At 38.2% G+C, this 26,358-nt stretch overlaps 5 protein-coding genes across 6 annotated transcripts; 3 read left to right on the top strand and 2 right to left on the bottom strand.

The window, feature by feature from the left end:
• Positions 1-674: 674 nt before the first annotated feature.
• LOC134670923 (large ribosomal subunit protein eL42) lies at positions 675-2,734 on the top strand. Its single transcript, XM_063528760.1, has 3 exons — positions 675-751; positions 893-1,066; positions 2,569-2,734. The coding sequence occupies exons 1-3, from the start codon at positions 749-751 to the stop codon at positions 2,704-2,706; spliced, it is 315 nt and encodes a 104-aa protein (XP_063384830.1). The 5' UTR covers positions 675-748; the 3' UTR covers positions 2,707-2,734.
• A 1,370-nt stretch (positions 2,735-4,104) lies between these two features.
• Positions 4,105-6,727, top strand: LOC134665152 (uncharacterized). Its single transcript, XM_063522002.1, has 3 exons — positions 4,105-4,273; positions 4,557-4,667; positions 5,934-6,727. The coding sequence occupies exons 1-3, from the start codon at positions 4,194-4,196 to the stop codon at positions 6,130-6,132; spliced, it is 390 nt and encodes a 129-aa protein (XP_063378072.1). The 5' UTR covers positions 4,105-4,193; the 3' UTR covers positions 6,133-6,727.
• LOC134665142 (gamma-secretase subunit Aph-1) lies at positions 6,647-9,236 on the bottom strand. Its single transcript, XM_063521989.1, has 3 exons — positions 8,826-9,236; positions 8,057-8,230; positions 6,647-7,679 (listed from the first exon to the last, which is right to left on the bottom strand). The coding sequence occupies exons 1-3, from the start codon at positions 9,045-9,047 to the stop codon at positions 7,353-7,355; spliced, it is 723 nt and encodes a 240-aa protein (XP_063378059.1). The 5' UTR covers positions 9,048-9,236; the 3' UTR covers positions 6,647-7,352.
• A 541-nt stretch (positions 9,237-9,777) lies between these two features.
• LOC134665123 (ATPase family gene 2 protein homolog A) lies at positions 9,778-12,954 on the top strand. The gene is made up of 2 exons (XM_063521954.1): positions 9,778-10,215; positions 10,909-12,954. Exons 1-2 carry the CDS (start codon positions 9,858-9,860, stop codon positions 12,798-12,800), a joined length of 2,250 nt encoding a protein of 749 aa, XP_063378024.1. The 5' UTR covers positions 9,778-9,857; the 3' UTR covers positions 12,801-12,954.
• A 130-nt stretch (positions 12,955-13,084) lies between these two features.
• Positions 13,085-17,949, bottom strand: LOC134665131 (DDB1- and CUL4-associated factor 7). Of its 2 annotated transcripts, none has more exons than XM_063521977.1 (8): positions 17,788-17,949; positions 17,450-17,528; positions 17,086-17,188; positions 16,591-16,726; positions 16,113-16,363; positions 15,717-15,842; positions 15,433-15,614; positions 13,085-14,993 (listed from the first exon to the last, which is right to left on the bottom strand). In XM_063521977.1, exons 2-8 carry the CDS (start codon positions 17,512-17,514, stop codon positions 14,795-14,797), a joined length of 1,062 nt encoding a protein of 353 aa, XP_063378047.1. In that variant the 5' UTR covers positions 17,515-17,528; positions 17,788-17,949; the 3' UTR covers positions 13,085-14,794. The 2 variants fall into 2 exon arrangements, with proteins under 2 accessions (XP_063378047.1, XP_063378038.1); XM_063521968.1 differs by having other exon boundaries at positions 17,450-17,535; positions 17,788-17,947.
• Positions 17,950-26,358: the final 8,409 nt, after the last annotated feature.

The following is a 26,358-nucleotide window of genomic DNA, read 5'->3' as shown; positions in this document are numbered from 1 at the left end:
AATCGACTCCACACTCGCGTTCGCGGCTTCGCCCGCGATTCACGCGCATAGTCTGGAGGGGGCTTCACACGTAACTTAATGAATTAACATAAAAATAAAGCCTCTTAAATATCGTATTTTAAAAGGTGGAGAAATCAAATTGGCCTCAGTAATTTAGTTGTAGGAAACAAAAATGTATCAACAGCAAGACCAGAACAAAACGGATAGCTTGTAGCCGGACTAATATATTATTGTAGCCTGGTAACATTTGTACTTTATAAACGATTTACATTCTCACGCGAGTCACGAGCCGAGCCCCGCCACGAGACGCGAGTGTAAGCGGTGGGCTCGTGGCTCGTCTCTCGGCTCGGTTCGCGCCTGCCTGGCTCCCGTGGAGTTACGAAGTAACTAGTTAATAATCTGTGCCGTGGAGGAGCGGTTTTTTGGGCACGAGCCAAATAGACTCGCGCGGGACGCGCGCTTGCGTTTACACTCGCGTTCGGTCTGTCATTCGGTTATAAACCTTATGCCGTGCCGTTATTGTTTAAAATATATTAATTAGCTTGACGAGCTTACGAGCCACGAGGCGAGAGTGTAATCATTACCTCGACGGGCTTACGCGCTCGAGGCGAGCCACGAGACGCACCGCGAGTCGTGCCACGAGCCGCGAATCTAAACCGGCTATTACGATTACGACAAAGCACAGCAACACTGGCACTGGCCTGTTCTTTTTGACGTTTCTTTGGATCGTGCAAAGTTAAACACAAAAATGGTGTGTGATTTTTTAATTTTCATCCATATAAATCGTGAATTACGCGAATTATAATGCTGGAAACTATCGCCAATCGTGTTCCTTGTGATGTAGCCTGTGAATTGCTGGAGATATTTCAACGACGAACCTTGTTATTTTCAGGTGAACGTACCTAAACAGCGCAGGACGTACTGCAAAAAATGCAAGGTCCACAAGACCCACAAGGTGTCTCAGTATAAGAAGTCCAAGGAAAGACACGCCGCCCAGGGCAGAAGGCGTTACGACCGCAAACAGCAGGGTTATGGTGGTCAATCCAAGCCCATCTTCAAGAAAAAGGTAAACAACATAACCTGCAAACGCCGATATTGATTACTCAAGTTATGAAACGGTATCTAATAGTGTTATATTAAGCCAGAAAGTAAGTTTTTATTGCTCGTACTTAATCTCTATTTTATTTAATCTCTTAGGAATATCAACTTAAAAGCTAGTCCTTATTTTACTACACATATTGGGTACCTTGCTTAAGTTCATAGCTGTAGTTTACGGATACATTTGCCTTACTAGTTGTTATAGATTTTGCTATAGGACTACTTGATCATTTCCATACATTATACAAGTTTCCCCTTAGGAAAAATGATATTTGATCCTATTATTTAAAATGGTTTACTATTAATTTTTTGATTGGAATATTTGATTGGATATTAATTTGAAAAACGAATCTTGTACTCTGGAAATATGGTAATTTTTTTAGAATCACATTCTGCAAGGCTTCTAATATTTAATTTTGTCAATATGGTATGAAGCATCAAAGTATTTAAAACTTCTAGATAGATTTTAATTATTAAGGGGTCTGTCAATTTATCACCCTAGATGAGTTATAAGATAAAACCTAACCTCCTAAGACCCTGCATACAAATTTTTGTACTTATTCCGCAATCTATTTTGAACTTTAATTATGTAAATAATGGTACCAAATTCAAAATCAAAACATCTGCATAGGTTGGATGGAGCCGTGAGTGCCCGAAGGCACGAGTGTCTTCCCACTGCTGCAACATCTAGTTAGCAGTTATCCTTCCGGAACCTTTCTGCCTCAAAGCAATGGGGAGACACTCCTACCTTCGGGCATTCTGAGCTCAGCATTACTCCAAGCAATTATTTGACGTTCATAAGCGCATTGTAATATGCCTACTTGAATAAACTATTTATCTTTTTTTTTATTATATTAGGGTTAACACAACTTGAAGTCCCTTTGCATGCACAACCACAGATAAGAAAATGACTAGAATTTTGACAACCCTAAATAGCGGATAGGGATAATGCCGGATATTAGAAAGGGACAGCATGATTAGGCCCTATTTTGCTGTCAAACTTTGGTCTCCTTTCTGTATGGCAGTAATTTATTCCGTGCCCTGAGGATGTCTATGAGCAATGTGGCCACTCAATTCTATGAAGGGGTCATTGCCACTCGATTTTAACCTATGTATGACCTGGCAATCTCATGAGCATGACTAATTCGAGATAAACCCTGTAAAGAAACAGCCATGCATAGGCAATCTCTACAAAAGTGTGTTCCATCTCCATTTAGGTATTATCTTTTAACCTATGTATGACCTGGCAATCTCATGAGCATGACTAATTCGAGATAAACCCTGTAAAGAAACGGCCATGCATAGGCAATCTCTACAAAAGTGTGTTCCATCTCCATTTAGGTATTATCACATTCACTGCCAGGAGGCATGGCCTAGGAACAAACTTGTATGTCGGTGAATGCACATGTGTGTTGGGGGCAGTGAATGTGTTAAGATTATTGGGATTCATTTATTTTGTGTTTGTTCTAGGCAAAAACCACCAAGAAAATTGTGCTCCGTCTGGAATGCGCTGACTGCAAGGTGCGATCCCAGGTGGCGCTGAAGAGGTGCAAGCACTTCGAGCTTGGTGGTGACAAGAAGAGAAAGGGACAGATGATTCAGTTCTAGGCGCAATAATAAATAAGAACAACTAATATGACTTTGATTTTATTTTTTGACCCCCTAGAGGCCTAGAGAGAGACAGGACTGTATGAGCCTATGCAGAAATGCATCACGCGCCGTCGACGCGCATTTGTACCGATACACTCGCGCTTCGCACGCAGCTTGTAGACTATTGCACACCTACATCGATGCCGACATGCTCCTGCTAACGCGCATTGGCATCGAGGTAGACGCGTTGGCCTTGCATTTTTAGCAGAGACTAGGAAACCCCGGTAATCAAAACAACGCGCCGTCTACGCGCGTTTGTATCGCGAACTGTGAAACTGCTTCATGGAATGAAAAAAGTCGCGGTGTACAACCCAAACATAGATTAGTATATGTTATAACTGGGCCCAAACAAAGAGAATAATACCCCTTGTTAACTTTACTAAATCAGGCCCATGAAGTTTTATGAATAAGGGGGATACACAATATACGGCCCAAACATAGACAGGGAGAATCATACTGTGTCTGTCTGTCTGTCATAGGCTATTACTATTATAAATAAAAGAAAGGGGTGGAAATATTTTTTCTGGTTCTTACTGACATGTTGTGTTTGCCAGACTATATTTTCCAGCCAAATAGACTAGTTTCGAACCGTCGGAAGCTTGGTTGATAAGCCCCCTCCAGACTATGCGCGTGAATCGCGGGCGTAGCCGCGAACGCGAGTGTGGAGTCGATTTCGCTGTCTGCGAAAATCGACGCCATACTCGCGTTCGCGGCTTCGCGCACGAGTGTGGAGGAGGCTTTAGGCGTGTAGCGAAAGCTTTCTATAACTTCGTTGTAGTTTGTTATTGCGTTGCGTCGCTGAATTGCATTCACTTGATAGGAGGATAGAGATGCAAATAGAACAACACCATAACAAGGCTTAAGCTTTTATAAGGCTGTATAGTCATTCACTCCTATGACAAGTATATTTAAAAACAAACTTGTAACCAGGGGGCCTACCGCGAAAACCGAAATTCGCAAATTGCGGGGATCTTTCTCTTTTACACCAATGAAGGCGTAATAAGAGTGACAGAGAAAAATGCCCGCAATTTGCGAACTTCGATTTTCGCGGTTATAGCCTAGATTCATGAGCATGACCAAAGAGAATATAATCACTACGAGCATGACTTTGACAGTTCAAGTTCATAAGTGTAAACAAAACAAAAAATAGAGAGATTCTAACTCGGAGTAATTAACAATGGAGCCGCCATTAACAGGCGTTCCCCTCTGTCGAAAATAGGCGGCCAATGGTCAACCATATGTATGGACTGACGTTTATTTGACATGACGTACCTATACATTTGATGTGCCCCTCCCCCGCAAAAAACGGCAGACTATTTTGTACCGAAAATATTAGACATGGCGTCTCCATTGGTTATATCCTCCAAGGATTCTAATTTGTAATGCAGAATTAAAATCCCTAACATTAAAAACTTTACGTATATGTTTGGAAATTGATTTTCAAAATGAATGAGCCATTCAGCTCTAACGCACCGGAACCGAAGCTAGTAGGAGTTTGGACCGAGGGAGCCCGTATTGAACCGAAGTGAGTTATGCTATGCAACTATTTTGCTTTTATATACTTCAATAAATATAATCTTAAAGGTAATGACTATTAAGAGTAATTTTCTTTCCGTATTTTGAAGCTAATCCATACAAAGTATTTCGAAGTTACTTATCGACAACTTACTTTTATCCTGAAAACATCACATTTACTTTAACTACCTATGTGAAACTAGATTCTAAATTGTACAAATAGCACTGAATGAAATATTGTTTGGTATTTTCTAAATAATGATAATAATTAAGTATGTAAATATTTATTACAGAGAATTCATAATTCCAAAGAATTCACCAGAGTCCAGTGATGATATACCAACTATACCAGACCTGGATGACTTGCAGGATATTCTGGAAAAGGAGATAGCCAAACCACCCCCGTAAGTTTAAGAACCATGTTACTCTTACAGTAATGTGTTACTTAGAAGATGCATAAAGAGGGCTTACTATGAACATTGATGGAGGAGGCCTATACCCGACAGTGGTCCTTAATATAGTAAAATGAACAACAATTTTATTAGAAAACTTTAAAATTGTTTATACAACAATGGTTTCACTCACTTGAATTTTTTAGTCGCTATTGGCGACATGTTTCGGGCGCGTCAGGGGTCCTTCCTCAGGCTCGAGTGCTCACGGCGACTGCAACTCGTGCACTCACCGTTGTCGTAAAAGGGGTTGAAAGTTTGTATGGATATCATACATTTTTTCGAGAGCGGGATTTGAATCTTTGTATTTGGGGATATTATTAGATGATAATAAAAGTGATTTCAGCGATTTGTAAAATTCATCCCCTAGCAGGGTTAAAATGGGGTTCAAAGTTTGAATCCATTACAAATGCTTTGAAACTTCTTAGAAAGACATATTAGCCGATTACAAAAAAAGTAATTGCAACGTTTTTGGAAATTCAAGCCCTAAGGGGGTTAAAAAGGGGATGAAAGTTCGTCTTGGGGTGTAAATTTAATTTTAAGCTAGGAACTTGAACTTTTTGCATAAAAAAAAGCTATTCAATTAAAAAACATGAAAACTAATTCAAGCATTTTTGAAAATCATCCCCCAAGGTGGTGAGAAAGGGGTTGAAAGTTTGTATGGAGATCAGATATTTTGTGAGTGCCGAACTTGAATCTTTGTATAAGGGCCTACCTATTAATATTAATACCTATTAATATGAGAATACAAAAAAATTAATTTCAGCAACCAACATCAAAATCCACTTGACTTAAAACTTCATACAACTTGCTAAAAAAGTACTTAATTTCAACATTGCTTGGACATGAAAATTATAGGTACTAAAGATGTAAAATGTTGAAGATAAGATTCCACGCGGACGAAGTCGCGGGCAACAGCTAGTTATAGCTATAAACTTATGAATGTCATATACACAAATGTAAAAAAATAAATCATTATTGATAACGGCTTTTATTGCCAACTTTACATACTTTTCTTTCAAGAGTAATTTAATACTCAAATAGATCTTCTTCAGTTCAGACTACGCTAACAAACATAAATTCAAATGGAGTAAGTGTTTTGTTACAATGCCCTAAGTGTCCATTATCAGATCACCTTGATGGCATCATAAAATGCAACGACTGTATCTTTATTCATATTACAAATATTTATCCTATATAAAACATATAAATGATTTCCAGCTTGGACCGCAAAGACAGTGAAACCGTGAACACCCTGGCTGCCGTAGGCGATGGATACTCTGGCTCTGCGGATGGAGTGGAGGCCGCGCTGGCAGCACTGCGCGCGCGTGTACCCGTAGTCCAGTCAGCTCCTGATGCTGTCTGGACCATCGACTCACTACTAGCACAATTGGCTGAGGAGGGGACTGACCAGGATTAGGAAGTTGATTGCAATACTGTTTATTTATTCTTTGTCACCATGGTATGTCTTCAAGGAAAGATAAAAAAAACAACAAGTCCCTTGCACACATGTGGCTAGAATTGACATAATATATCGTCGGGTGACAAGCAAAAGTCACTAACTAACACCATTGAAATTATTGAACAATAAACCGTGTTAGAAATGTAATAAAGTGCATTGTTACTTTAATTTTTTGATAGTACTTAGTGACTTTTGCTTGTCACCCGACTATATAATATGTGACTTATAGAGCTTTATCACCTTATCCTCTGACATAAGTATTATCTGGTATTATTTTTAATGAAATTACTATTTAATTATGAAAGTAGAAGTTAGTCTCCAACTAGGTTAGTATTTAAAATAATTTTGTGCGGAAATTGATAACTCATAAAACATAGTACCTAACCTAGGTATTGGGAGTTCTTTGACGCCGGTATTTCTAGGAAATAAAAAAAGTAATAGTATTTAGTATGGTTTATTTTATTTGTGATAGATAATTAATAATTTTCCGTCCAATTTGTACAATTAAACTAGGCTAAGGGAATGAATTTATAATAAATTAATGTTAAATCTATTTTATAAGCTTTTATTATCTCATCTATCTTATTAATTTCATTATTGTCCGTCTAGTAGACATTGGCTTGTTAAAACGAAATAAATACCTTTTGAATACATATCATTGCCCAATCAAATGTTAATAGTGTTTTAAGGTAAACACAAATCCATTATGATACTAATTAAAAAAAAAATTAACATGGTTTGTTTGGGAATGGATTAGGTACATCTTATATTTAAAACTTATTACAATATAAATAAAAAAATAGAATGATAAAGTCCGACACTGTATCAATACAAAACCCAACAGCAGTCCTCTGATTAGGAGTACCAATCGATTTGAACATGATTCTAGTATTAGACAATCAATGGATTTGAATGAAGGGTAATGGTGGTATTGGTACTCATTCTCCAAAACACATTCTTTTGTCAGCTATCACAACTTCGTAAATCAGGAAACAAGTTCTTGTTAAATTGCAAACTGATTTAATACCGAAAAGAAATCTAGTACTTCCGAAACTGAATCTTTGATGCATATAAAGTTCAACATCTAAATGTCACAGGCCAGGTTATCTCACGAGATCAATGATCATTTACAATTTTACATCTTAGCATAGGCACTGGGCCACTTAGTAACTTCTATTCTATGTTCTAGAAGAAAAGCTTTGCAAAAAGCTTCTACCAGTACCTCCAGCAGACCTGTACGCTAAATACGCCGTTACTATCAGCACTATATATGATGGTATAATAGTAGCTGCATACAGTTCATTCCTGTTTAGTAAACTTAATCCTGATACAAAGAAATGGGACCCAACAACCCAGACTATCTTTGGGTAGTATTTGTCATCGAGGCCACTGAAGAAGATGACACTCCAGAAAGTGTTTAGCAGGATCATGCAGAGTGTCATGGCAGCACTTGTAACAAAAAAATATTCTGTGCCGTTGTGAAGGCCTAGAGTGCCTGGTCCAACCTGAAGCAAATTCAGTGGTTAGTATTAATATTAGCTGTGTGAAATTACTTGGTTCATTTTAGTATCAATCCACTAAATCAAAGTATGACCCAGAATTGGTGTAGTGTAATTGTGGCTTAACACTTTGACTACCGAGAACCCGCCTGGTAGGCACTCGTAATGTTTGCTCAGATGCCGGACAACCCGCCTAGCGGGTTGTTTTGTACGCAGATATAGACGACCGGTTTCTGGGGTAGTGCGCCGTTTTTTGCCCGGTTGCGAAAGTGTTAACTAATTACAAGTTAGAGTCTGTGGAAAGAGAAGAGTTGCAGAATTTCATGACTCTTCTCCTTCTGTACACTCTACAAATATAATAGAATTATTAAGTGTTTAATTACCGAATCAGCTAGGACATTGACAAGAGCAAATGCACCACTCATTGCTCCAAATCCCAGCCCAGAAACGTAAGCCATCTCCAACTTGTTACTGCCAATCTCATGATTCTCCGAGATCTCCTTTAGACCAGCCTCAGTCTTCCGGAGAAGCACATACATGCCATAGCGGAAGAGCTCCTGTAATGAGTTTTATTTATATTGTAAGAATATATGGCCAAATTGTACCACTATTTACATTATCAATCTTCATCAAATAATATTATCCGTCATTTTCAACCCTAAGGCGTAGGTAGTTGGAAACTCTCTATAAGCTGCCAGATTACTACCTAGCCGGCCAGGTTAGTCAGATAGGTTAAATAGTAAAAAAAATATTCTTGCCATTCAAAAGTTTCCTCATGCTAATGGGTTGCATCTAGGTTGCCAACCATACTATATTATATAGTATTGTACTATATTTTGGCTCTCTGTACTATATATTTTTGGAAAAATATATAGTACACTAAAATACTATATTTTCGATTGAACGTAAATTACACCCATGTTTAGTATTTTATCTAAAAGTACTATATATTTTTGAAATGTACTATATTTTTGATGCCTTATTCTGGAAAATACTATATTCCACCAAAAAAAAGTTGGCAACCCTAGTTGCATCACGAAATATGTATGTTAAAAAATTCTGATCTATGCTAGAATTGCCCTGTGTCAAGTACAGGTTATTTGTACCTTGATCTGTTATAACAAAAATTAAGGTAATAATCGAAATATTTACCTGGAATATAATAGCAAACACCATCCCAAACACTAAATATGTCCGTAAAGGCACTACAGCGAACCACACAAGTGACGATAATAGGAATGACAGTAGCCACCCAAACGCCGCCGCGATCATAATAATAATCCTCACAGGATCATTGGCGATCGTCATTGCGAACATCACAAGAGGGGGCCCAAAGGCCAGCAGGGAACAGCTGAAGAATTCGGCGAAAGTCATCTTGCTCTACTTTTACTTCGAATACACTTAAAATAAAGTAAAATGTGTAATAATGGTGAATTACTGATGGTATATGGTTCAATTCATTGATGTTATGAATTGAAAACCACTAAAAATAGTCTCTCTATCTTATGATAACATTTAGTCATGAAAAATCGCAACAAGCCACCTATGACCTATCTAAACTGCAAACGTCATGTTGACAATTCATATGTCATTTATCCTTAGTGTAGGCACAGAATAAATAATAGTACTACCGTACAGAAAGGAAGCTTCCTACAAAATCGAAGTTTGACAGCGGTTCAGGGTCGAATCATGCTATCCCTTTCTAATACATGGCACTATCCCTTTCGGCCAATTAGGGTTGTCAAAATTCAAGTGATTATCTTATCTGTGGTCGTGCACGCAAAAGGAAGTCAAGTGGTGCCAACCCTAATAATTGCTCGGAGCAATGCTGAGCCGAGCGGAGCCGAGTTTGGCCGAAGTCAGGAGCTTCGCACCCCTGGTGTAGGAGCGTTTGTGTTCCAAATATTATTACAATTAAAATATTTAAAGCACGACAGCAATTCGATTTGCATGTAAAAAATCATTACATTAGATCATTTAGCTTTGCAAGTTATGAATGTAAAATATATTTAAAAAATTTTGGGATGGTGCGGAAAATTTAAATTAGGTTAGAACGGTCATAAGGTTTTTGTTTTGATTTATTTGACACCTCGCGTCGCATCTATTTTTGTAAAGTTATATTAAATTTTGTAATCTGATTTTACCTAACATAAAGTTGTATGTATTATAAATTAATATCCAATTATGCCTCCTAAAGCTAGTCAACAAGTTAAGAAATCATTATGGGTGGAGTGCGAACACTGTGGGAGAAGTATAACCTCCAACGATAAGAATACTCACGTGGAATCTAAATGCGAGAAAAACCAAGTGAAGTGTCCTTATGTGGAAGATGGGAAGCTCTTCACTTGGCTTGAACGGGCCGGCTCCCCACCAGAGGGTGCGCCTAAGGACGCTGTGCTCGTACATCCGTCTGCTGGGTCTCTCATAGGTGCTGTGATTGGAGGGCCTTTAGAGTTGAGCAGGCAGGGAGCCCCAAAACTAGTGAAGCGTATGTGGCCGTCTAAAGCTTCGGCACCAGCTGCCGTTATTCTGCCCGCTGCTGGTAAGTGGTGTGTTCTATTAATGATAGTATTCTAAATTAATTAAAAAGATCCTTTATTGGTATATCTTGTGTCTTTTTAAATTTTTACTTAAAACTGATATACCTCTTCTTCCTCGCTTTATCCCGGCATTTTGCCACAGCTTACATAGGAGCCTGGGGTCCGCTTGACAATTAATCCCATGATTTGACGTAGGCACTAGTTTTTACGAAAGCGACTGCCATCTGACCTTCCAACCCAGAGGGGAAACTAGGCCTTATTGGGATTAGTCCGGTTTCCTCACGATGTTTTCCTTCACCGAAAAGCGACTAGTAAATATCAAATGATATTTCGTACATAAGTTCCGAAAAACTCATTGGTACGAGCCGGGGTTTGAACCCGCGACCTCCGGATTGCAAGTCGCACGCTCTTACCGCTAGGCCACCAGCGCTTAAAACTGATATACCTAGTTATGGTTATTACCCAATTCATGCTAATCCCACATCTCAATAAACAAGACAAGGACAACAATATCTCAGGAACAAAATATCCATGATATAGACACAAATAAATGCCCTCATGGCGATACTTGTTAAAGTAAGAGATTTGTAGAACATTTTGATTACTTAAATATTATTACAAATTTTATCTGACTAGCTATAGCAAATAATTGAAAAACGTTGGTGTAATAATGTACAGCTATTAATACTTTTCAGATCTTTCTGGAGCTTGGTGCAAGGACAGCATAAAGGATGTTACAGTGTCAGTACTTGAAGGCCAGATCCCCAATGCCAGCTACGTAACAGTTAGGATAAAAAACCACAAGACAGACACTGATATTTGTGACATATTGAAACACCATTTTTACAACCACTTTATCAGTGTTGGTACCATTTTAGTGTACTATTACTTTGGTAAGAAGTTACAAATAGAGGTATTAAGTGTAACATGTACTGAACAAAATGATAAGTTTAATACAAATTGGTTTGTTCTCAAAGATAGTACCATGTGGTACATGGAAAAGGAAAATGTACAGAAAGTTAAGAAAAAACCAGTAGAATTAGGAGGTGTTGGTGATCTACTGGAAGAAATAAAAACATTTATACAGATATCCTTCAACACTGAGGGGTTTGCTTCTAATTTTCAGCCAACCAGAGGTCTACTGCTCTATGGACACTCTGGTGTAGGTAAGACAGCCTTATGTAAATATCTAATAGATACAATGAATTGTTTTCATGTAGAAATTAATGGGCCAGCCATATTCAGCAAATACTTTGGTGAAACTGAAGGTACTATGAGGTCTTTGTTTGACAAAGCAATACAAAATGAACCAGGTATTGTTTTTGTTGATGAAATTGAGACTATTTGCCCAAGGCGGACTTCAAGTAGCACGGAACAGGAGAGAAGAATTACTTCTGCTTTTGTAGCACTCTTAGACAGCTTGCATGAAGAAAATCACAGAGTTTTCATATTAGCTACAACTAGAAAACCCGACGCAATTGACCCTATGCTAAGAAGGTTTGGTAGACTGGATAAAGAAATAGAAATACCAGTTCCAGATAGAGTAAGAAGAAAGGATATTTTAAGGAGTATGCTTGTAAATATACCTAACAAGGTATCTACACATTACATTGAGTCCATTTCAGATTTGGCCCATGGGTATGTGGCAGCTGACATAGTAAACCTCTGTACACAAGCATCCCTAAAGTGTGTAAAAAGGTCTGGTGAAGCTATTGAGAAAGCGGATTTATTAGCTGCACTCACTATAGTAAGACCTAGTGCCATGAGAGAATTATTGATTGAAGTGCCAAATGTAAGGTGGACTGATATAGGAGGTCAAGATGACTTGAAACTTAAGTTACGACAAGCTGTTGAGTGGCCTCTCAAGCATGCTGAAAGCTTCCGTCGCCTGGGGATTCAGCCGCCAGGTGGCGTTCTCCTTTACGGACCTCCTGGTTGTTCTAAAACAATGATAGCAAAAGCACTAGCAACCGAAAGTGGACTTAATTTCCTGTCTATAAAAGGTCCAGAGTTATTTTCTAAGTGGGTGGGAGAATCGGAAAAAGCCGTACGGGATTTGTTTACAAAAGCGCGGCAAGTCGCTCCATCGATTATATTTTTTGATGAAATGGACGCCATAGGGGGCGAAAGAGGAGCAGGCGAGGGTGTGCATGAGAGAGTACTAGCTCAGTTGCTGACAGAATTGGACGGGGTGGTGCCTTTGAATTCCGTGACAATATTAGCCGCTACAAATCGTCCTGACAGGATGGACAGAGCCTTACTTCGACCAGGGCGATTAGACAGATTAATCTACGTTCCTTTACCAGATTTTGAAACTAGATTACAAATTATAGAGTTAAAGATTGAGAAAATGAGTACTATGGAAGTAAACACTCATAGCTTAGCTGTCAGAACTGAAGGTTTTTCCGGGGCCGAACTCCAGGCTTTGTGTCACGAGGCGGCCTTGAAAGCTCTGGAGAAAGACTTGGATTGTCCTGCAGTCACTATGGAGCATTTCGAGACCGTTTTGAAGGACTTCAAGCCTAGAACGCCAGAAACATTATTGAAGGTTTATGAAGAGTTTGCCTTGGGGCAAAAGTCTGGATAATAAGTTCTTGGTGTAGTTTAGTTGCCTATACTGCACCCCGAGCACTTGTCGGTACGAAAGTATGTTAGTATGAAAGGATGTAGTTTCCATAAAACTCGGTGTAATAATTATAAGTAATGTTATAACTGTTGATAGCAATGAATTATTATTTTATTTTACTTATTAATATTTTGAGCGTATAATAATATGATATACTTATATTGTGACTTGTGTCTGTCTGTCTGTCTTACAGTAATAGTTGTTAAAAATGTAAAATAATGTGGTTGAAGTACAAAAAAAGCCTATTTACTATCAAATAATTTATTTAACATGTAAGAAATCTTAAAACTATTTGAATATAAATAATACAATCCTTCTGATTATTATTAATTTACTCACTCTAGCGTATAAAGTGGATAATTTACTAATATCCAGCTAGACATAGATTGCCTGTAATAATGTTAACTCCACTGCAATTTAATAGGCATTGCTGCTAGCGTACATCGTCTCAGGCAATCTATAAAAATAATCACATTTTACAAAAACCCTTAACAAAAGTTTTTTTACATATAGCGATATTTACGACTAAGTAAATAAAAATCGCTATTTATAAACAGTCATATTTGTTTCATTATGGAAAATTTTATCAACTTTAAAAAACTCTATAACACATAACCTCGTGTTCGTTTGGGAGTCATATTTCTTACACAAATGCCGATGGACGAATCCAACTATATTTTGTAGGTACTATTTTATAGCGTTTTTTGAAGTAAGTAATGTCTAGAAAAATTGTATCTTTAGACACGCACTGACGCAACAATCCTACAATTTTGGAATTCATTTGGTTCAAGGTTGGGATCTTATTTAAATTAAATTTAAATGCATACTGTCATTTATACGATTGAGACCGAATTATTATCTCACCTTATTATTTAAACATTTACAGTCAATATTGATAGCAAGTCTTGTCTATAGGTATCAGACCTTCGCTCCTTTCCGAGTTTACGTCAAAATAAATACATTAGTGAAAAACGCGGTTAATTTTACAACTACTACTTAGATCTTGGTGGTTGTTACATTTCTACTAGTTCACATTCCTTATACATTCCGCTGTTGGGATCCCTTTTTCTTTTTTATGGAACAAAATATTCCATTCCACATTTAAAGTATAAATAATATAAATATAAATACCAAAGATTAATTGAATCTTTGGTATTGTATATGTATATTAAACTAATCTAACATCCGTAAGTTTTACAAATAGACGAAACACAATTTTGTAATTGCTTTGTCGTGCCGCTAATGATATAAAATAATTATAAAATCATCATACCTTAATATACAACAAGGAAACAGACTTGATAATGATGAACCTCGGAAACAGGGGGCCTACCGCGAAAAACGAAAATCTAAATTTCGCTATTTACCTCTATCGCTCTTGCATAGTCTAGTAATAGAGATGGATAAAGAAATCACGCTTTTCGTTTTTGGCGGTAAGCCCTCAGGAGCGATGATATTTACAAGATTGCACTATAAATGAACTAGTGCCTACTAATGTGAACACACATTCGAGAGCAATCATATTGTGTAGGTTATTTTGTATGAAATTTGTATGAAATACCTACATTTTGTATGAAAATTCTATAAAAAGTAGGTACCATTGCTTTTGAATGCATTCACATGAAACACGTCCGGAGCCTTACTCTACCTGTCGCACATTCTGCTGGCCTTTTTGTCACTCTCCTTGGGACTTGACTCAAAAAGGGATAAAGATAGCTCATAACAGAGTAGCTAAAATTGTTCCTCATCGAAGTTCGTGGTAGTAGAACTAAGAGCGATGACAACGCACTGCGTTTCAATGTGAACTTACACGGTCCATGACCGCTACAGTGACGGACATAACGAATAAAGTAATTATGACCCAAAGCACCCTCAGAATTAGCGACAATATAGCAACGCTACTGAAATGTTATCATTAGAGGTGGTCTTCCATTTTACTCGACACCAATGGCGACCTAGACGCGCAGTATCTCAGCGTGGCGGTTGTAGCAGATGGCGATCCAGTCGGGCTGCGTGGCGCCCCACTGGATCTGGTTGACCTCGCCCTCGGCCGCCGTGTAGGCGAGGATCGGGTCCTCGATGGCGCGCGGCATCTGCTGGATGTCCCAGATCAGCGCCTGGTGGTCGTCACCCGCCGTGCAGATGTGGCATGAGCTACAACAAAACTTGATGTTAGCCAGGTTTGGGACATTCTTGTCGCGTTGCATTCCAATTTAGGTCGAGACTGCTGTGTGGAACGTTATTACGGGAACAATTGCCATTTTACCTTTGTTGCTAGAAACAAATGTAGTCCCCATTGTTATTGTTTTGAATGATTCACGGTAGTTTCACTGGACTTATATTGACCGTGATTACCTTTTGTATTATTTTCGAGCTCCCGATATTTCGATGTATCTAATCACGGTCAATATCCCTGTCGATATAGTCTAATGTTATTGTTGTTGCTCTTTTCTTCATATCCCGGAACATGTTGCGAAAACCTAGTATGTGCGTAGATCCTAAGCGCAGATAACTACCTACTCAAAATGACTAAGAGCGTTCTTAAAAAGTATGTGTAAAGTAAACAATTTGCTAAAAGCATATATGTACACACCTGTGCGGCGCCCACGCGATGCCGTTGACGCAGGCGCGGTGGTTGTTGAGGCGCGCAACGGGCGTGCAGGGCACGCGCACATCCAGGATGATGACCTCGCACGCGTCCATGGCCACCGTGGCCAGGTAGTTCGGGTCCTGCTTGTTCCACGCCAGCCGCAGCAGCGGCGTGTGCTGCGGGTCCTGGGACAACAATAGTCAATTAAACAACAGCTGTTGGCTAATTTGGATTTTGATATACATGTTTGTAAATTGTACCCAAAGCGTAAAGTTGATGAAGGTTACCTCGTATATGATGGTGGAGTGCTCTAGGTGGCGCAGGTCGAACATGCGCACGGACCCGTCCGCGCCCACCGACGCGAACATGTCGCGCCCGCCGCCCGCGCGGCTGAACGCGATGTCGTACACTTCCTGAAAGGTATAACATTTATTATTAGCGCTCTACACTAGGCGAAAAGCACTGCTGAGTTGTTCGTAAAATGACAAGCCAAAGTCAGCCTTATCTAATACTGAAACTGACAGTGGAACATAGAAGATCAACAAATTAAATTATTTAGGCATTGCATTCTTTTCATAAAATAAGCCAATAAATAAATCAAAAATTAACAATAGAGAAAAGAAAGAGGTCATCCTAGGCTAACATATCAAAGACCTCAATTATGTATTGGACACTACACATACCTTGTCATGAGCTATCAACTGTGTCTTCACATGCCCTGACACCTCATTAACTCTCCCCAGCACTTGTCCCGTCTCCAGTCCCCATATAGTGCATGTGGTGTCAATGCTGCTTGTCCCAATGAGGTTGGGATCAACCTCATTCCAATCAAAAGAGGTGAGTGGGGCGCAGAAATCTGAGTTCTTGTTGTTATTCAAGACACACTCGAAGAGGGTGTAGGGTTCTCCTGCGCGCCATATTCTGAGATAGTCGCCTAGAATAATACATCAATTTTGTAAAAACTGTTGCCATATCATAGAAGGATTAATTGGCAATAACTATTTACCAGGAAATAAAGAGTTGTTAATAGATAGAGCATTTTGAAATAGATATCTCGTAAACAAGTCTTATTAATAGTTATATTACAGAGAAAGATACTAAAAAGCTTGTTAAGTTGCTGATAGACCAAAATCCTAAATGCAGATACATAATTGCCCTTACCACTGGTAGCCAGAAGGTCTGGATATTGTCCCTTGCTGTCTGGGATCCACATGATCTTGGTGGTGGGGTATGGATGGTCAAACGTTGATTTCGGACCAAACTCACTTGTCTCCTCATCTAGTGATATGATTTGCACCTGAAATAGCAGAGTTGGTTCACAAATGTTATTTTTTTTTTAATCAATGTAAATAATTTACTTGTGTGTCGTTGGCGTAATACGTGTCGCCATTCAATTTTAGATTAAGTCAGGTCCCCACAGAAAACCAGCGCCACGGTCTGCCGCGGCATCATGCTGAGTGGGGATCCTATTTTAGCGTCCTAATCTGTTTTATGTCTGCATACTTTTCTTTTTTTTACATGTACTATGTTGTGACGTTAAAATAAATGTATTTCTTCTTCTTCTTCTTCTTCAAATGTGAAATATTCTGGTAATATTATTTTATTTTATAATAATTTTAATATGGATATTAAACACATTGCTCCATCATTACATACCTTATTATTATATTCTTCCACAAAGCTGCCTAAGGCTAAGCGGAATCTTTTGTCTGGCCGTACTGACCAGTTCATGGAGTAAAGTGGCCATGGTGCTTGATATCTGAAAATATTAAGATTAGATATAGTTATAGTGTACATATAGTGCTCCTCTAATAATTAGATGACATAGGGTAGAGTATGAAAATGGACCTGAGGTTGAAACAATTGCATTTCTCAGAATATGCTATTATTTTCCAAATTAGTCGTAGACAGGCATTCATTTAATTATTTTGCATGATAACTTTCTGGAAAGTAAAATGGGATTCACTAGGAAATCTAGGTCAACAGAAATAAACTGACTAGGTTATGTGGATCCACTTACTTGTAAATTTCCTTGCGTTTTGTACTAGAACTTGTCGTACTGGAACTGCTGTGTGGCATCGACATCTTGATATAGATGTCTTGATGCTAAATATGAAATAAATAAAACAGTAGGCTTCAAAAATGTGCACCACACAAATTCTTGATAATTAACATCAACATTGGTTTGCAACTTGTATTATTAACTGTTATTAAAATATTTTGTTAGAAACTTGCGTCGTAAATATTATTTAAATTACGAGTTACGATTAAGATACGGTAAAAAATAATTAATCAAATGTATTATATATAACAGTTTAGCATTGTTTATATGTTCCATTACGGAAATTGTTTACTTACCAGTTGCTTAGTACGGTGTATGAGTCACGGGAAACCCTCTTTAGTTATTATTTACAATTTCTTTCACATGAAAAACAAACAAGCATTTGCCTGAAATCTGTCGATAATGCATACGCGATTGCAAGAATTGCACATTGTTTGGTTATATTCTACTCTACGTTATATATTGTTAATAAATGCTTCAGTTATAAAACATATCTTCTGACTTTGTAATAAGGAATGTTATGTATTGTCAGCGGTATGGAAAAAAATCATAAACTAATGAAAATAGGGTAATGGATTCGTTTTTGACGTATTTGACGTTTGAAAATGTTGCTATAGTAAAAAAAAGACGCGTCTCTGAGCTACATCGAGGTACAATAAAATAGAGACGACACGGGGGCGGGACCAAACGACCGAACGAGATGCACTTATAGAAATTTCAGTAGGAGTAGCAGAGAAAGCGGTATTATTGCTTGTCCTTGTCACAGTCTCACTTTGTTCTGGAACTGTTTGTTCCTCACCAAAAATTTAGTACGGTTTATGGTGGGCAACAAATAACCCGACCGAATTACGTAGATTGTTTTTGGCATGTTGTCAGGAATAATAAAACGTGTTTTTAATATTGTCGCTTTGCGTATGTTTTGTCCCCCACGGAGGCACGCGTATAGCTCATCAATCTATGTAATACTAGGTCTATGCTGGGCTATAACCGCGAAAATCGAAGTTCGCAAATTGCGGAAATTTTTCTCTGTCACTCTAATTACGCATTCATTGGAGTAAAAGAGAAAGATCCCCGCAATTTGAGAATTTTGGTTATCGTGGTAGCCCCTGAATCACCTGAATCATAAGCCCGCTCCACACTCGTGCGCGAATCGCGGCGCGAAGCCGCGAACGCGAGTCTGGAGTCGATTTCGCATATCAGCGAACTAGACTCCACACTCGCGTTCACGGCTTCGCCCGCGATTCACGCGCATAGTCTGGAGGGGGCTATAAACAACGGAAAGCTCGTCTGTAATGTTTATGGACCAAAGAACCGGAAATATAACGACAGCAAGGCGCATGAATTTAAAGTTAAATTACTGATATTCTATCGTTATACTAAGACCTCACAAAAATACGCGTTACACGAATATTCCATCAAGTAGGTACAAGGATTGGTTCATATTTTTTGTTGAGTTGAGTTTGAATAAAACATGACCTATTAGAGGACTTTACGTAGGTATTTGCATTTCAAAGTTCTGATTATATTTAGAGATATGTACATTGTTAGCTGTGTATAAGCAATCTCAGTTATTGCAACCTAAGCCTAAGCAATTACTACACATGAGTCATAGTGTCAAATTTTCAGCAAAATAATTTAGGCGTAAGTATAGGTAAGTATTAATTATTATAAATATGCGACCTGGTTTTAGGACAAACGCAGCATAGCCTCTAAAGCAACTAGTGGCGCAACTGTCGTATTTATGTTGGTATTGGTACAGTCACAGAATAAATTATAGTACTAGGTACAGAAGACTCACTATCTAACAAAACGCGTCTGTTACGATCAGCACAGATATGGCCGCTAGGTAACGACAGCGCCACGCGCGGCTTATGGCTTTCCCCAAAATTGGGGTGTAACGGATGTACTTTTAGCTACCTGTAGCAAAGCGACGAAATCGCGGAGTGAGCCACGCTAGGTACAGTCAAGTGTAAAAATATGGGTGCATACAACTTACTCAAAAATATATCCCATTGATAGTTCTTCGTTACGACATAAGTAAGAGCTATGGGACATATTTTTGAGTATGATGAGTGCACCCATATTTTTACACTTAACTGTACAAATGTATAGTACTTGTACTACTGTATTGCCAGATCGACCTTATCAATTCAACACATGTGCAAAGCCCGGTTAAGGACATCGCTTTCTTTCTTACGTCAACACTTGCTTATGGACTAGTGATATAATTATTTGCGCAATGACTGCTTCACCTTTAAATGTAATGGACTATTAGGTGACATTAAAGCAAATTAGTTTTACCTATTTACTTTTAGCTCAACTATTAAAGGAGATTCAGAGATATCAACACAACTATTATAGATGGTCAAGCAAATCTTGTCAGTAGAAAAAGGCGCGAAATTCAAATTTTCTATGGGACGATATCCTTTCGCGCCTACATTTTTCAAATTTGCCGCCTTTTTCTACCGACAAGATTTGCTTGACGCAGTATATATACTCACCTTTTAGGCAAACCAATCAATCCAATATTTCTCAGTGTTTATCCCGGTTGCATTCTCAATAGGTAGTAAGGTACCTACTATACATACTGCTTAGGAGATCAGAGTCCATAATAAACAACAATACGAGTATACTACGTATGCAGATTTTTTTGATGGCTTTCAATTTAAGTTTATTGTCACTGAATTCTTTTTTACGGTTGAATTGATTTTAATTATTTTTAGCCGTGGTAAGAAGTGAAGATTGTTTTCGGCTGATATAGATTTACAATTCGACCCGATAGATGCCGCTCCTCACCCAATTGTCCTGAGGTGCAGTGTATTAGCCTGGGGGTTAAAATGATTGGAGATCACTGGATTAAATTAACAAGGAGTTCGTTTAACCAACACCAGAAGGGTTGTAAGTGCGTTGCCGACATTCAAGATGAGAATTCGTTTTGAAATTACTCCCCATGCGTCTTGCTCTTACTATCTGAGCAGAAATTAATAATTGTATGATGAAAATAAGAGCAAGTGCAGTCTGTTCAGTTCATTTTGTGCACTTCTATACTTTCTATAGCTTTGTTATTACTTGTATAAGTTATTGTTATTACACGTGTATTACCTCTGCCACTTCTGCCGCTGCTATAACCTTATTAGTAATTATTAGCCATAGCCACTGTTTTAAATAACACGCCACCAATATGTACCTGCATATATCAATAAATCATAAACTTTACGATTATGATGAAGTAGAAAATAATAGGTATAGTAACTTAACCCTGTGACTCTGTGATCAAAATTAGGAGTGAGTAATATGAGGAACAAAACGAATAAGTAGGTACCTATAAAAAAACTGCGACAGTCAACACGTCAGGGGGTTGACCCGGCTGACCTCTCACTGATCAGATTAGGTCAACAATGGAGCGGGGACCTTGACCGAAGGTCAGGAGTAATAATTAGCAAGAAAGGTTGACCATTGGCTTAAGAGATTGTACCAACCTACGAAGCGTGGAAACTTGCGGTAGTCAATAGAAGTGAGAACAATTAAATTAGAGCCGGAAACGACATACAAGAATAGTTCATTTGTTGGAGCTCCGGTATCACCATTGCATTTATTAATCTAAGTTACCCGTCGTTTTGACGAGCTAAGAGCACTAGCGAATGATGAATGAAGGGCAAACCCTTTACCTATTAATTTTGAACACCCTGTCTTAGTACTTATATATCCTCGTTGAATTTGGAACATTCTTTTATTTCTATATGAGTTCAAAACTCGGATTTATTTTGTAGGTACTTGTAATACTTATATAAAATCCGACCTTCGACTGACAGTTCCTCGAACTGTCCAGTCCACTTACTAAGGAACTAAATCCCAGCCTAGTGACTGAGTACACGTTCATAGTGTTCATTCATACCTGTAGGTCAAGGCCCTACTCATACTTATCTTTTGTCCATTGGCCTGATCTGCCATTCGTCATGTTTAGACAACTGCCTTTGTTGTTCGAAAGGTTAATTCTTTATATTGAGGCCTATTACTTTGAATTAATTATTTTGCTTAAATTACATACTTAGGTACCGGGTATAATTTAGCCAGTTGTACCTACAACGATTAGAAACCGATGTTACTATTAGGATTTCCTCCTATGCATGATATGTTGTAATGGTTATATTATAATATAAACTACACGTAAACTCTAATGAGTTGAGACAATATTCTATTTTTATAGAAGAATTTTACAGAGACTCGAAGGTGAATTAAGCTGGTCATGTGTTGTTATTGAAGACTGCCTCTAATATCGGCCCAACCACTATTAAGATCCCGGTTAAAACTCTTGCTACGTCGTTGAGGGGGCGTGAATTTTGGCAGGGTTAAAGTCTGGTGCTGAGCTATTTAGATTTACCTAAACTAGTCCACTTTATGCTTGGTCTCGAAAATCACTTATATTTCCGTTGTCATTTTATTTAGTAAGTAACCTGAAAGAAAAATCTATAAAATACACTTAAATAGTTTCAGATAGTGACGTAATTAATTATTTATTCAGTTCAGAAAATAACTATGAACCTTACAGATCAACTACCCTTATAAAACAAAGTCCCCCGTCGCGTCTGTCTGTTCTGGTGTAGGTATTTAGGTACATTTGTGTGTATTAAGGTCATAACTAGTTCTGGCAATCTCCATCATTCGTGAAACCCGAAAAATTCAAGAACTACACGTAATGTAACAGATAAATTAGCTTCTTTCCCAAAGCTAGAGCAGTACCTTCAAGACCTTCTTATTCGCCTCGTATTACATCTTGACTCCGTCTCACATAACTTTTGGTATAGATAGCTGCATATCATAACCATCAAAATTAGCGCTCCGATATACATCAATGCAGGGCATGCTTTTATGTGTACTTCACATGCACACTCAGAAGCATTAAAGGCGTCAGCTAGAGAAGAAAAAGACCGGTTGTATAAGATTACACTAGGTACCTACCCATTTCTTTTTGATGTTTGCGTGTATCTACTACTTACAACACAGACCTCTGATAGCTAGCTGAGATATAAAAGACGTATATATTTGAATTCTTTATTCTACAGAGGTAGGCAGGAAACAAAACCCTGGAAGGCATTGCGATTAATTTCTTGCGGTCTCAGAAACGCATGTAACGTACGGCACACTTCAATTTAAGCGTGCCTAAGTACTTACAGATCTACGAAATCGACTCCACACTCGCGTTCGCGGCTTCGCGCCGCGATTCGCGCACGAGTGTGGAGGGAGCTTTAGACTGAAACCGCAAGAATTTAGTCCCAGTGCGTTTTAAGCATTAGTCATTTTAACACTTCATGCAAGCACTGACGAGTAAGATTATGTCGTCACTTCGTCAGGTAATAACCAAAACTCACTTATTACAGGCGTATACCCAGACTAGTAAATTTTTCGCCAATCTGATTAAATTGCCCGATCGAATTAGGACGTGCGGACGCAAACGAGAATTTGACTCGCCGAATTCAGCCGCCGATAATGACCGATATTACCGATAAAATTAGGTGAGGACGCAAGAATACCAATTTGTGACGCCAGTATTTTCGTTCTGGGCAATTTTTTCAATTTAGAGGGCTCTTATATCACCATAAATCTAAAATTGGTGATTAAATTGGAGATTGACGCCAATTTTATTTCTGACCGAATCGGTCGATTTGATCATCCCGTCTGGATATCGCTTACTACTTACTACAAGTTCAGAACCACATAGAACCGTGAAGTTCTTAGTAGCAAATCAAGATTGATTTTTGTTAAGTTACATTTTTTTTGCAACTCACTAGAGTTTTGGTTGTCAGCTGACGATAGCTAGCCATACACGTACGGGTTTCTTCGCCGAATACGTCTCGGATCAGATCCGCGACTTCGCCAGACACTGCGACGGGCATCAGTTGTGATCCGGATTTAGCTAGTAAGTAACGGTTGTCTGCAACAATGTCTCTGTCTAAAGTTCTAAACAAAAACTGGCTGTGATATGTGGCGGTTTTATATGTCTCGAATAAGGAAACGAGCTTGACGCACACATTGACGGATGTGTCCGCCGGACACATCTAGCAGACAGATCTGACGGACAAATCCGTACGTGTATGGCTACGGCTAGCTGTAATGAAGTATGCCGTACGATCATTTTTGCGATTCTGAAACTGCAAGAAATTAACCGCGGCGCGTTCCAAGCCTTTGAATTATTATTACTGTGTCTTATAGCTAATTTCAGACAAACTGTTACATACCTAAATGAATACATACCATAAAACAAAAAAGAATACATACTTAAATGCTTGCAATTTTGCAAATAATAATTTAAAGTTCTACTTATCTATCCCAACTACTTATCTTATACCAAACATTAATTATTCACTGGATTTTTGTATCCATGGAAACAAACATGTCTATAATGGCGTTTAGAACGGATAACGCGATGGATCCTTACCACGAATTTGACATTGTCATATTCTCCAGCGACTGCGCAAACTAACTCATAATGCATCTCCCTTGTAAAGACATTGGTGCAACAACAAATGCACTGAGATTTGAGTTGACCCAGCCGTTTGCGATTAAGGTAGCGTAAAACTCATGGTAAGGGTACAGAAATGCCCCAGCCACGAAAAAAATGCACCAAGCGATGACGCCGCAACGCTGCCGCTGCTTCGTATACACGGTGTAACATGAGCAAACCGAATAATTTTAACCACGCATTTCTGAGGTCAAAAGAAGTAAAAAATGTTATATGAATTAAGGTCAATTTCGCCAAAAAATTTTTTTTGTTTTGTTTTTTTTTTCAAGTTTTTGAATGTATTTGTACTTAAAAAATAAATGTTATCGGTAAACTTGTCACTTAAAATTGATTTTTAATTTTTTTTCGTAAAACCCACTTTTTGCAAAGTGTTACTTGTCACTTTTTGACATCTATCGATAAGGATATTTAGACTACGTCCCATAGCGACATCACCATCAAAAAGGCCTTTTACACTATGTAACAATAAAAACTTGTTTTTTTTTTAAATTAATAATATCTCTGAAACTAGGCGAATTTCAAAAAAGTTTATAGGACATTTTTGTCTCCAAATATGATCAGGAATACGCTGTTAAAATTATTCGGTTTGCTCATGTTACACCGTGTATATTTGGTAGGTACAGTGAAATTATTCTAACATCACATATTTGACAGTTACAAATTGACTCTTATATATATGACTAAGGCTATCGGTTAAACGGTAGATCTTAGCATCATATCTAAGGGTGAATTCATAACTGTCAAATATGTGATGTTAGAATAATTTCACTGTAGGTATAGCAGCTATACCAAATTATCCAACACCTGCTATACTATAGCATGTATAGATGCATGTGAAGGGCCAATTAGATCCAGACTTGATAACGGGCCCGATGTCGAGCCCGACGTCGGACCCCGGCAAGTGTAGATTTAATAGGCCCGTAGGTATTAAGTAAAGGTTTACGTACTTATTGTCAGAAGCTAAGGCCGCAAGGCCTTGTTACGATAAGGGTTCAATTAAAACAGATAATTTGATATTTCACCAGCGACAGCGTTGATACTACCAGTTTGAGCGAATACGCTCGTAGCGTTTTGGTGGCGTTCGGATTGGAATTTCTTCAATTAAAAACCCAAAAACCGGCCAAGTGAGAGTCGGTCTCGAGTTCCAAGGGTTCCGTACGTTACTAAATTTTTAACAATATATTTTGTATACAAGTATGTGTGTAACGCGAGTGAATTGCCTTTAAAAAACCCGTAGGGGCCGGATCAAAAACTAAGTAATTGGTCCGACTCACGCTTGACTACATATTTGTAATAGGTTTTCCTGTCATCTATAGGTAAAGACCTATTTTATGTATTTTTTTCAAAATTTTAGATCTAGTAGTTTCGAAGATAAAGGGGGGGGGGGGAATGGTCATTGTTTGCCTATTTTCTTGAATTACTTCTAAACTGTTTATTCTAAAATTATAAAAAAAATATGTTTGAGATTCTCACATTGAGCTCGTTCATTTGATATGTAACACGATAGAGTTTGAAAAACTTTATTTTTTGATTTTCTCATTTACCCCCCAAAAGTGGCCCCATGTTTAAAATTCATTTGTTTACGTTACATGTCCGTCTATGGGTCACAAACATACATATGTGTACCAAATTTCAACTTAATTGGTCCAGTAGTTTCGGAGAAAATAGGCTGTGACAGACGGACAGACAGACAGACAGACAGACGCACGAGTGATCCTATAAGGGTTCCGTTTTTTTCCTTTTGAGGTACGGAACCGTAAAAATGGAATATACTTTGGATTGAGTTAGTTTTTAGGGTTCCGTACCCAAAGGGTAAAACGGGACCCTATTACTAAGACTTCGCTGTCCGTCCGTCTGTCCGTCCGTCCGTCCGTCCGTCCGTCCGTCCGTCTGTCACCAGGCTGTATCTCACGAACCGTGATAGCTAGTCAGTTGAAATTTTCACAGATGATGTATTTCTGTTGCCGCTATAACAACAAATACTAAAAACAGAATAAAATAAAGATTTAAATGGGGCTCCCATACAACAAACGTGATTTTTGACCAAAGTTAAGCAACGTCAGGAGTGGTCAGTACTTGGATGGGTGACCGTTTTTTTTTATTGCTTTATTTTTGTTTTTTTTTTGCATTATGGTACGGAACCCTTCGTGCGCGAGTCCGACTCGCACTTGCCCGGTTTTTTTATTAGCATTAGAAAAAGGTAAACAATCTTGACGTGTCTTTTTATTGAAAACGATTGAAAAACGCTTTTAAAAATGTATTTATATTATTTATGAAAGCAAGAGAATGTAAATAATCGTATGTGATTTATAATTGTTACATATTTGATGTGACTTATTTATAAAAA

Source organism: Cydia fagiglandana, chromosome 1 (genome assembly GCF_963556715.1).
Source record: "Cydia fagiglandana chromosome 1, ilCydFagi1.1, whole genome shotgun sequence".
Classification (NCBI taxonomy): Eukaryota; Metazoa; Arthropoda; class Insecta; order Lepidoptera; family Tortricidae; genus Cydia; species Cydia fagiglandana.
The sequence above is the reverse complement of the archived record's forward strand: the minus strand, read 5'-3'. Positions and strand labels throughout refer to the sequence as shown.